Source organism: Bactrocera oleae, chromosome 2 (assembly GCF_042242935.1).
Source record: "Bactrocera oleae isolate idBacOlea1 chromosome 2, idBacOlea1, whole genome shotgun sequence".
In the NCBI taxonomy this organism is placed as follows: Eukaryota; Metazoa; Arthropoda; class Insecta; order Diptera; family Tephritidae; genus Bactrocera; species Bactrocera oleae.
Window position 1 is genome coordinate 1,631,748 of NC_091536.1, and position 12,411 is coordinate 1,644,158.

Below are 12,411 nucleotides of genomic sequence, written 5' to 3' on the forward strand. Positions count from 1 at the left end.
AAAAGAAGCTGGTACATGAACTTTAGAGAAAACGATACTTTGATTGATCTCAAAAATGGATGTGTCAATATTAAGAGAAATTATATAACATATAATGTCAACACAAACCTAAAGTACTAATCAAAAGAGACAAAGTATAAGGAAAGTTTCTTTACCATGATATTTTTTAAAAAACCTCAATTGAATATGAAAATATATATGACACTATCGATTGTTGATATCAAAGTTGGTCCATCCTTGGCAGTGAAGAATCAGCTGTCAGTAAACAGAGAACGTAAATAGCTTACTTACGGTATTAATAATCAACCCTAAAACAAAATGAATTTGACAAAATAGACACATAACAGGGTGACATGACTATTTTCTTAAAATAGATATTAAAATAAATAAAGACAAAAGCAACCGTTCCTAATGAATGAATTTGTTGTCGTTGTAATATGAAATACTTACAAAATATGGCACGAGATTGTTTGACTGTTATTCTTTGATTCAAAAGAGAGAGTTGTCAAAACCCATATTTCTTATAACATTTGTCAATCATGCCACTGTCGAAAGAAAATGGATTGGGTATATTAATAATAACTTTTGGGTATTTTGCATTTCATATTATTTTTATCTGCTCGGCTCCCGAGTAGGCCTATATAACGCATATACATCCCTAAATACGTGTATTCATATTATAAAATTTTTAAAACATCCTATAACATAAAAAATAATATATAAATAAAAAAAATTATAACAAAGAAACAATACAAGTCATAATAATATATCATGGTACAACAATTTTGTCCGAAAAAGCTAGTTGTGAAAAGTACCGAAGATTTTGAGTTGAGAATATAGGAAATCTCTGATTTATCTATAGAACCTGTAACTGCTGTAATTTAATTTTGAGCTCACGATTACGCGTAAAAAATACTCACTTACATGTTTAAGTACAAAAATCATATGCTCATAAATAAATAGTATGACCGATTAATTTCCGCTCGAAAAAGCATTACCCATTTCACTGGAATTTTTTCAAGTAATCATATAAATTGGCAAATTATCATCATGAATTGGACGAAAGTGTCGAAGTTGTTTGGCACGCCAATCGAAACTAAAACATATCACAACTTGAAATTGACGCCATTTTCGACATGCAATGCTACAACATATATAAAATGGTGAGCAATTGTTACGAGGATTTTAGTTTTAATTTATCTTACTCATGAATTTATTCACGGAGGTGCAAGACACAAATCGTATTTTATATTTTTCATTTAACATGGTCCTCTTGAGACAAAATATTGTGTGGCTCAGTTTAATTTTACTATTGCTACCATTTCATGTGGCAGCTAATGTAAGTTATCATATATTCGAAAGGGAGATTTACCGTTAATTCTTGTCTTTACAGTATGACAATACACCACAACCCTCCGAAGAAGACAACTCTTCCTCAGAAGCAACCATTGAAGATTCGAACGAATCGCGCAGCAAGCGATCCTTAGAGGCTACAAATGTCGATAATAACAACAAAGACGGGGATGGAAAGTTAATGACAAGGGCTGGTATACCAGGATTACCTGATCCAATGACAATTCTCAAAGTCGCAGAAATTTTACAAGCTTTGGGTGAGAAAATTGTACCGATTATTGTTGAAGGTAATTCTGTGGCAAACCTAGTGGCGGAACGGTTAGACAAAAACTATGCATTCTTAAAAGATATAAAAACAGAAATAGATTCTTTGACATACTAAACTAAGTCAAGGTTGTAATAAGAATCATTTTATAAAGAAGTGCAATTTACTTAATTAATAAATACCTTATACTAAACACATATTTTATAATAACATTGGCTTCCATTATTTTGGTGTTATTCTAACTTGCTTACGTATATTTATTTTCAGCTATTGGATAATGTCATTCTAGACCGTTAAATAAAGGTGCATTAATAAACATATAAATATTTTATTTAATTAGCTTCGATATTGGTATATGTATATGAAATATGGTGTATGCGAGTAACAGTATAATATTAGAAATAAGGCATTGAATTTCAAAAGGTTTGTAATAAAAGTCTTTTTATTGTGTTTTGATAATTTCAATTGCAAAATTCCATTTGGCACAGGAGAGTACAAATGTTTTATCAGCACGAAGAAAAGGTTACCAATTCGCTGTGCTTACTGCGTTTATGTTAACAACATGTATTTCTTTTAAAGTGGATTAAAATAAAGTATTAAATAAAACTTTATATGTTATCGTATAAGATGTGAACTTTTCTAATTGCCAGTGTTTTTTATGGAAAATAAATACGTATTCTATAACATTCTTGCAGACTCATCAGAGTGTAACTCCTACCTTAGAGGGCATCCCGATAAAATTCAAATATTCAAAATATAAAGTACCTAAATACATATCTATATATAAAAAGTAAGAAGGAGCTAAGTTCGGGTGTAACCGAACATGTTATACTCTTGCAACTGGCTGGGGTTCGATTTCGCCTATTTTTACACTGTAACATAGGGAGGTCAGGATAATATTGAGATATGGGTTTTGACCCCACTTGTAAAACAAATTTGCGGTTCGTTGTACCAAATAGCAGTCTTGTATCTTATTGTAGAGCTTAGTTGATTAAGCCCATTTACAATACCAACCTTCTTATGGTGGCAAAAAATATGTGTACCAAGTTTTATCAAGATATCTCAATTTTTACTCAAGTTACAGCTTACACAGGCAGTGACCCGGTTTTTACCCTGTCTTCTCATCCTGATCAGTTTTATATGTATTTATATATAATCCTATATCTAACTCGATTAGTTTACTACTATACTCTGTAGCAACATGTTGCAAGAGTATAAAAATATATTTATAAACTTGTGAGCATGTGTTCAAAAATGCAAAATTAATGACGTATAAAATATCAAATAATATATTTCCAAAAAAATTGTCGCAAAAAACAAGTTTATACTCTTTTCTTTCTTCTCATATTATATATTTTCGTCATTTCATAACATTATATTGCCGTAATGACAATACATTTGGCAGATGGTTGGCAATGATTATTGCCTGTGGAGATGCGGCGTAACGATTTCATTACTACAGGCTGTGTCGAAAATTCTATAATTGTTTAAAATATTGTACATTACAAGCACTTTGGCTAGAGTTTTGATGTATTGTACAAAGATATTGTATAAAATAATAAGAAAATGATAAACAGCTATTTTGCAGATGGACTTGTATATATATCTTCTTCTTTAATTACTTAACAAATTAAACAGTTTTTCTATGAAGCTTGGTAGTACCAGGGAACGTATTGTGACGAACACGGATGATAGAACAAAATCGAATCGACGTTAAATTGCCAGATGCAACTAGTTAGCGAATTCGAAGTTGCCAGAATGTTCTAGAAACAATGTTTTGTTAAAGATTTACTATATAAGGGCTGCAGGACTGTGCAGCAAACACAGTTCTAGTTAGAGTGTTGTCGTGATAAGAACAATTGAGACATTAGCAAGAAATTGTAAGCTCGAATAACGAGCAATGTTAAGTTAAGTGTTAAGATGTTGAAATTAGAAATAACGATAAGTTATAGCCATTAAATTGGGACTTTTATTTAGCAATCCAGTGATCGAACTCAAGAGTGAGTTATATTTAGACGATTTATCGAGAAATCCGTTACAGTATTATAGAGAAGGAAGATCTTATTGTGTACATTGAAATAAGCGAAACAAAATCAATTAGAAAATTTTAAAATGAATTTCGACAAGATTTTAGCATAGAATGTTAATGAATTCATTTTGTTGTTTAATACGTAACAATCTTGGAAAGGAGGCAAACTTCTTAAATTGGCCAAACAACAATACCCTTCAGCGATTACAGCAAAATTCATAGTATTTTTGACTTATGTAAGTAATTAAAGTCCATGAATTATTCGTGTTACATACCTTTATTTCTATTATTTAAGGTATTTATCAAATAAAGGAATTGTAGAAATGTTTACTTCAGCATTCCAGTTAGGATGCTAAATTGTGCATACTATTGTGAGCGAAACTTGTGAAGTACTTTGGAAGTTCTCGGATAAATATTTGTCCGGTGTAGAAAGAGAGTTCGATGAATTATCACACATTTGCCGATTACCGCGTTCTCATCTTGTGTACCGACAATGATAGATATATAGATAGATAAAAAATGAGGTTTATCACATCAGATGGATACAAGGACCTTGATCCTGCATCTGCAGACTGTCGTGCAGTCTATTAGCTGGTGTTCTGGAGTTTCCGATTCCATGTCGCAGAGCCGGCAGTTTGCACAAGAGGCTAGGACCATGTTAAATAAGTGCTTCTAGAGCTTACAATGGCCAGCTTAGAATGCGACAAGTAGCCGGAATTTGTTCCACAGAAAATTGATTACATTCTTAAATCTGCCGAGTTTGTAACCAACCATTAGCAATTTAGTTTGGCGCATTCCTTGGAGTTGTAGCCAATACCTCTTCCTTCCTAGTCTTTCCTTTTTGCGGGGCAACCACCATGTAGGTTTCCGGTCCTACCATTGTTGTGAAAGTTGCAGAGCGGGCAAACTCATCAGCCAGTTCAACTCTCCTTTTTTCGTAGAGGACGGCGCCTTTCCAACCAACCAGCTTGGGAGCGATATCTCTCAGCCAGTTAGCAGAGCTCTCGTCCTTGCAATCCACCTGCAGTATTCGCCCTTGGGTACTAACAACACTCTATATACCTCTTCCATAAGAAGTTCTTCAAGAGCGGTAAGCTCCTCCGACCCCAGCGGTTGGGAGGTGCCAAGAATGCCTTGCGACTTAAGCCCCTGCAGCACGGCAAGGTGGTACATGAAAATTGAGTTTCGCTGAGGATATTTTTATAGTGACATACAAATTTTGCACTATTTTGTTGGTGCTACAAAATGTCAGCTCAAACCAAAATTAAATCAGCATATATACAAATAATTCCAACTAAGAGTTAAAAAGCTGATGCTCGTGGACTAATTCTATACTTTCTTCTTCATTTCATTCTTCACAAGTTGGCAATTAGTATTGCCCATAATTATACATTTATATTACTAACTTAAAGAATTTATAGAAGGAAGTAATAATAATTAAGTAAATTATTTGTTTAAAAATTGCAGGAAATTCACTTTCACCAAGTCGAGAGGCCTTTAATTTGAGATTATCTCAATCACGCCAAGTGATTGATTATACGTTTGGAGTTTCAGGACGCGATGGCGAATTTCATTAAATCATGAAGTACATTTGCAAAGCCACTGTATTGCTGCATAATACCCTAGTTATATAGATGACCACGAAGTTAACGTTCTAGTTCCTGGGAAGTGACGGACAGAAATCATTCGGTTAAGGAAAACAAAATTCTTGTTCTCAAACGCCACTCGTCATGCTTTTCAACTTCGACAACTTATACAAATACATCGAAAAAGACCTTATCCATTAATCCCTATTTATATTTATAAAATATTTGTTTAGAATTTAAAATTGGATTTTAATACACTTCATTGAGTTCATTACAAACTGTATTCTCGTAAATGGACGTAAGTTTATTTACACTGTAAACACGAAAGAGAGAAACGCCGAAATAAAATGATCTTAAAGAATGTTTTTTTTTTATTAAATCTCCTTACGAATTGCAAAGAAATTCGATATATAATTAGCATTTAGTCCAAACTCTATAATGCAGTTAATTCCTATTTCAGATCGACTTTACTATTAATTTTGTTAATTCAATAATTCATCACACTTTGCTGGTAAAAATGTTGCTATTATATCGGGTTTTTTCAATAGGGATGATATGATTTCTAAGTGTCGTTTTGGTCATTTTTAAAATGATCTGTAATTTTCTTTTCATTGTATTCGGTAACGTTTGCAATTTCAGCATGGAAAGATATACGAAGAACGTTTACAAATTATTCAATTTTATTGGCAAAACCATCGTTCTCCAATTGCAACTTTTCGTGCGCTTTTGCCATTTTATAATCGTAATAATACGGCTCACCACAAATTATTCATGAACAACCATTACATTAATCTAAATTGACAATTTGGTGTGGTTTTGTGTCTGGTGGAATCATCGGTCCGTACTTCTATCAAATTGAAGCTGGTGACACCGTTACTGTTAATGGAGCGCGGTATTGATCGATGGTAACCAACTTTTTATGGCCGCAATTGGAAGTTTCATCTTGACAACATCTGGTTCCAACAAAACGGGGCTAAGTGCCACCAAGTTTGGAGATTCGATAATTTCAAGAAATTGTGATATTGAATGGCCTCTAAGAAGTTGTGATTTAACACCATTAGACTACTTATTATGTGGGGTTATTTGAAGTCATTGGTATTTAGCAATAAACCAGACTTTCTTCAAGCTTTAGAAGTCAATATTTCAAATTCGTTCCTGCAAAAGAAGTCGTGGAAGCCATTTGAATCATGTTATATTTAGAACTTAATTTTATCGATTGTACTTCACATTAAATAAAAAATTATTATCTTATTGGAAAATCCCCGTCCATCACCAACATATAATATAGGGAGTTAAGTCAGCCAAATGTTCAAAAATCGTAGTTATATCGGGGCTGGGGCAAGTTTTCACCCGATTTTATCCATTTTAGGCAGAAAAAAACATTGTTACTAGGAAAACACGCAATCTCATTTTCACTAAGATAACCGAAAGTTCCAAAATCCTTACATTAGGTATGTGGGAGCTAAGGAACGTTTTGACCCGATTCAACCCATTTTTGACATACAGACATACTGTTATCAGAAGAGGATTTACTCCGAATTTCAATAACCTATCAAATGTTCGCTGTAGGAACTGACAATCTTTATACCTTCGCAATATGTTGCTACAGGGTATAATAGTTATGTTTATTAACGGTTGTTTGTATCACCTAAAACTAATCAAGTTAGATATAGGGTTAAATATATATGACAACCCCGCCCACTCACCATATAACGGTACTGTTTAAAACTGCTTAAAGCGATAAATCAAGCACTAACACGTCAGAGACATTACATTTTATCTCTTGGATGGCATGAGATGACTTTATAGGAACCGACTTCAAAATTAGACAGTGGGCGTGTTACCGCCCAATGATTGTATCGTGAAAACGTTATTTGTGTGAATAATGCGTTTAAAATGTGCCACCTTGTGACTAAAAACTGTTTAAATTGAACCAAAACTGTTCAAGCCCTTAGGTGCTGAATATGTGGACCCCAGTGCCTATAGGTACTTGTGGTTAACTTTTTACCGAAAATATCGGTCAACATTGAACAAGGCGGCAAGATCCACAAAGAAATCGAAAACAAGTATACCATTTGACTTTGCGAGACTATAAAATGTTCGGTTACATCCGAACTTAGCCCTTCCTTACTTGTTTTATTTTGTTTTCTTCAAAACAACTGTCCACCGAGTTGCAACTACATATTTCAAACTCGAACTTGCTGGAACGATGGTGAAGAAGTGTATCCGCGTTGCGTCCGTCGAGTGCATCATGTCGTTTGCTATGGCTCGTAGTGACATTGAATGAGTCGAAAGAATTTGTTGTCGATAAGCGATAAAATGGGTTTAGTTGCCGTATTGCATAGTCCGCTTATGTATGAAGAATGCGGTCCATGCGTTCCGGATGCATCGCCGTTTCACGTACGACATTGTGCGATCTTCAATATGAACAATTGGAGCTTGATGTGACAATGTTGTCCCACTTGGCCACTACCATCAAACAATGTATCGCGGTCCACATAACTACGGACCTGAAGTAGTAGTACCGTAGTTCTATTGCTGCTCCAATCGACTTATGGTCATCTCCTAGATATTGCGTTGCAAGCAACGCTATACTCATATATGTATGTGCAAGTGTGTGACCAATATACGTATTTCCGTCTTTTTTTTTATCTATTTATTTTATTCAAGTGATGTGTATCCGTTGCGCTCATTACTTATTTGGCCGCAGCTCATTTATTTTAACCAATTTCCCTAGAAATACTAGTACTCCAATGGCTTAGCATTGCAAGGTATAACTCTCATAATAATTATGATTGATAGATTCTAAATAAAAGTCGGAAGGCATAATTCGATTGATTTTTTCATAAATATTTGTAAATTCCTGGCAAACGCAATTAAATAAAATTTAAATTTGCAAATATATTGTAAACATTTATTTGAGTTGCTGTGCCTGAACGAGGTCTTAGTTGATAAACGGTTTCAGTCAGCACCATAAGGATAGGAATAAATAGTTTTAAAATTTTGTTGTCGTTGAATTAAAGTATATATATGTATGTACATATGTATATTTAAAACTCAATATATTTGGTTATTTATTTGACAAGATCGTTTTATTATATTATAATAATTTTAATTAATTAATTTATTCAACAAACATATACTAAAGTCTAGCACAAAAGTTTGTTGTACACAAAATTCGTTAAATCGAAAAATTCTTTAAATCGAATGACTTTTTTTACCTATAATATTAAAATAACTAAAACTAAAGTCTAGCATCAGCGAAAGCTGCTGCTGCTACACTCCCCTATCCAACTTAGAATTCTTTATCAGTTTTCTCAAGAAAACGTTGGTAGAGATACAGCATAGAAAATATTGATAAGTTTTAAAGATTCTGAGATATTCAGGGATGTTTCGGAATCCAAGACAAATTTACTAGTTTTCGGATTTTCAATGGTGTCCCAGAATCTGATTGGATTTTCATCTTTCCGAGCATACGCAAAACCAGTATTCGAATCAGCTGTTTGCTAATGTGACAAAACTTGCAAATAAATAAATTTGGAAGCAATTTTATTAAAATTTTCAATAAGTTCCGCAATTTTAAATTTTATTTTGTTGGAGGAAGAAAGCAACAAAAAGACTAAAGCAAAGATTTTAAGAGATCACAGTAAGCTACTTAATTGCCGAGGGGAATCGTAATTCAAATTTAGCTTACATTTACTTGTTAACCGTACAGATTTATATTGCAAAATCGCCTGAATAAATACGCATTTTTTATGGTGTTATACTACTATTTGTAAATTCTCATAAAATATCTGGATTTTTTCCATAAACTTAATAATTATAGCATTTTGAGTTCTATTCTTATGTTTTACCCTATAGATATAGAAATACGTTAATTCGTAATAATAATTCTGATAACAAAACCGATAAAATTGGTTTCCAAAACCGATACAATTTCTATTTCGAACATCAAACCAATAATATCTGAATTCATGACACCTCCTAGATTTTTTTCTCGGTTTCAATTCCAATTCCGACAACTATCAAATGCTTTACTAATACTATCAGGTGACAAATTTGAGACAGTATTTTGTGACTAAATACTGGATAATATTATATATCGTGAATAGTAACTTGTCACAAATTGAGACTTTACTTCAAAATGTCGAGACTGCTTACCGATTTGCGCTATAAATTTTATTTTAGTTATTTCTATTGAATGATACTTCTGTAAATTCATATGCCTGGCTTTCTGTCAAATTCAGATTATATAATATTTACTTTCGAGGAAAGGCATTTGAATAGATTATTACTCAACCGAATTGAATCGCACATAAAGGGAGCTGAAGTCAGGAAAGGGATAATAGAGAAACTGCTATCAACTCAAAGGAACATTTGCAAATACAACATTGAAATGAAACTTTCTAAAGATACTACAAACACTCGTAGCCATAAACAGCAAACATTTCTGACACAAACTATTCCATTGTTCTTATTCCAACCCCTAGCATTGCTCGATGTCATCATTGAATCCATTGTGATTTCGGCTGGTTTCGTTATGCCGCCTTCATCCCCTTGAAACTTTCCAAACTTGAAGAGAAATGATTTTCATATCGGTGACTTGCTGAGAAGGAATGGGCACAGTTCCTAAAATTGCCTCTTTACCGATCATACTCTTTTCATACTTCATTTACTCGTATATATATAGATACATATGTACAATAATTATAAAAACAAAGAAATAAGCTTTAATATTACCGCTACATGTAAATACTGGGCGTTTTAGACTTCCCGCATCAAAATCAACGGAAGAAGTTCCCAATCTACGGTCATACTTATATCACTTTTACGAATCATATCAAGAAATTGGTCTATCAAAATTTTGCGTTAGAACATCAGTTGTGAAGTGCTCTCAATTCACGATTTTGCAGTACATTCAGGTCTAGACAGGCTCAAACACGTTCTCTATATCTTAATACATTTCGATAGCTTTAAATATAAATGCATATTTAATATTATTTTAATGAATGGAGTAATCAAAGTGAATAGAAACAATATATCATAATTAAATTCCAAATGTATGTGAGCATTTTTATGACCGATCACACAGATTTTTATAGGCTACAATTTTATAAATTAAAGCTCCATAAAATTTGTATTTGTTTTCTGTCATTAAGATTAAACAAAGATATAATTTCGTTACCACATTAATATAAATATATATGTATACATATACACATATAGGTTCTAATAGATACATATATTTAATGCTGAATATATGCTAGGAAAGCTTTTGTGATTACTCAGTTGAATACATTTGAAAATGTATGAAGAGAAACCAGTTCCGCTTTACAATGCGACAATTAAGAATTCAATTAGCATACACTAACATCGACCTAATTTAGGTCTTATATGATTATGAAATAACATATTTAAGATGGACCTCGAGGAAAAAAGAATTACAACAAAGGATCACACCTTTTATTATTGTATATTATTACTCTGAATGAATATTATTAAATGAATTCTGAATGGTCAGATTTGAAATTATGAACCACTATATATTCATATATTGAAGCTCCAAATCACAAAATCAAAGTATAATATTTATATACCTCTCATGCATACTTGAAAACATTTAATATCGATATTTGAGAGTACTCTCAATGAGTGAGAGTTAGATCCATAATCTACAGAAATCTTATATAATTACTCGTACAAAAGTGTTCGAGTGGTAAAAGCGATTCTCAAGTTTAAAAGTTATTTTTGAAATCTAAAAATTATTCCTCACTGACTATTATACAAATGATTTTGTACAGATTTTGCTTTAAAATAATATGTATTATCTTTCCTATTATTTTAAATGAAGTAGTACCGGTTCCAGAGGTAGATAACTTGTTGATGACTCCTACAAATTTACTTAAGTAAGTCCTATCTTACTGTTGTTCCAAAATATCAAGTCGCTGATTTCAAGTTTTAGTGTATAATATATAAAAGTCTTAGTGATACAGGTACCCGGGTTGGACTCAATGCCAACACGGGTCAATAGGATATGGAGCAACCCTGCTACTAGGTGTTGCTCTAAGGACGACAAACTTAGACTAAAACTTACCGCTCCAATCAGGGTTAGATCGCTGAAATATCGCCGGTTAATCACAACGAAAGTTGGCACTATCTACGATCTAGCGAAACCACAGCCAAGGGAACGGGCTTGGAATAATTAGCGGGGAAATAAGATCCTGTTGAGCTTGACTCTAGTCTGGCAGTGTAAAGAGACATAAGAGGTGTAGCCGATCACCCTTTGGTTCGTATTTCTGAACGCCTACTTGTCGCGAAAAGGTTGTGATATATGTATACTAGTTTAAAAAGAATATGTTCGATTTCTTTTTGTTGGAGTTCTTTAATTTGTGAAAAGAAGAAACAAAAAACAATATAACGTGCCTATACACATTTATATATACATATGTATATACCACAGGTATAACAGTACTCAACTACAATAGCATATTTGAAATGAGTTGTTTGAAAATGTTAACTGCCACTTGAGGAATTGAAATTCTCCATAAAACCTTCTTCACACGCATAGAGTTCAAAGCAAATGAACATTAAATGAAGCAATTTTTTCGAAAATGGCACTATTAAAAGGAACAAACTAACAAAAGCAGACACATACGCACATCTGAACATATACACTTGTACTCGTATATTACGTTATACACAAATCACAATAAAAACAACACAAACATTGGACGAACATCAAACGAGACCCCATCCATTGAGCAGCAATAAGAGAACTCCTACTGCGTACCTCCCGAACCACGCGAATGGAAGTGTAAGATTGTGTAAGTTTGCCATCGCAAGCAACATAATAATAACACTATCAAAACAAAGCTAAAAAGCGACATTAAAGGAGAAGCCAAATTCAACGACAATGGCAATAAAAGATATCACCCTACACAATTGGCCTCCACTTGAAGAGACAGAAGCGTCAGAAGACCGACCTTGTTGAAGATTTTTGGGACGATCGTCTGCATGGAGATCCGCTTGTCGGCGCTTTTAGTAGTCGCGTCGATACATAATCACATATACACACGTCTGTACATACACACTATTATATGGCGACAACTTATCATAATTTCACATTGTTAAGGGAAGGTGAAGTGGGTATGCCACCGTAAAGAAATTGCAGATAATAA

General features: G+C 33.2%; 1 protein-coding gene and 1 long non-coding RNA gene across 3 annotated transcripts; both read left to right on the top strand.

Annotated features, from left to right (window-relative positions):
• Positions 1 to 1,176: 1,176 nt before the first annotated feature.
• On the top strand, positions 1,177 to 2,244 carry Os-C. 2 transcript variants are annotated; one of them, XR_004978818.2, is made up of 4 exons: positions 1,177 to 1,339; positions 1,394 to 1,640; positions 1,886 to 2,041; positions 2,107 to 2,244. XR_004978818.2 is itself a non-coding variant. In XM_036373905.2 (3 exons), exons 1-3 carry the CDS (start codon positions 1,208 to 1,210, stop codon positions 1,894 to 1,896), a joined length of 390 nt encoding a protein of 129 aa, XP_036229798.1. In that variant the 5' UTR covers positions 1,177 to 1,207; the 3' UTR covers positions 1,897 to 2,244. The 2 variants fall into 2 exon arrangements, 1 of the variants encoding a protein (XP_036229798.1); XM_036373905.2 differs by having other exon boundaries at positions 1,886 to 2,244.
• Positions 2,245 to 3,441: 1,197 nt separating this feature from the next.
• LOC106622583 (uncharacterized) lies at positions 3,442 to 5,594 on the top strand. The gene is made up of 2 exons (XR_001330956.3): positions 3,442 to 3,883; positions 5,115 to 5,594. It is a non-coding gene; the product is annotated as an uncharacterized lncRNA (long non-coding RNA).
• Positions 5,595 to 12,411: the final 6,817 nt, after the last annotated feature.

What these genes read in the sequence shown, in the direction of transcription:
- Os-C (XM_036373905.2), top strand. Translation starts at nt 1,208, where the DNA reads ATGAATTTATTCACGGAGGTGCAAGACACAAATCGTATTTTATATTTT. An exon ending in CATTTCATGTGGCAGCTAAT is followed by an intron (nt 1,340 to 1,393) that starts GTAAGTTATCAT and finishes TTGTCTTTACAG; the next exon opens with TATGACAATACACCACAACC.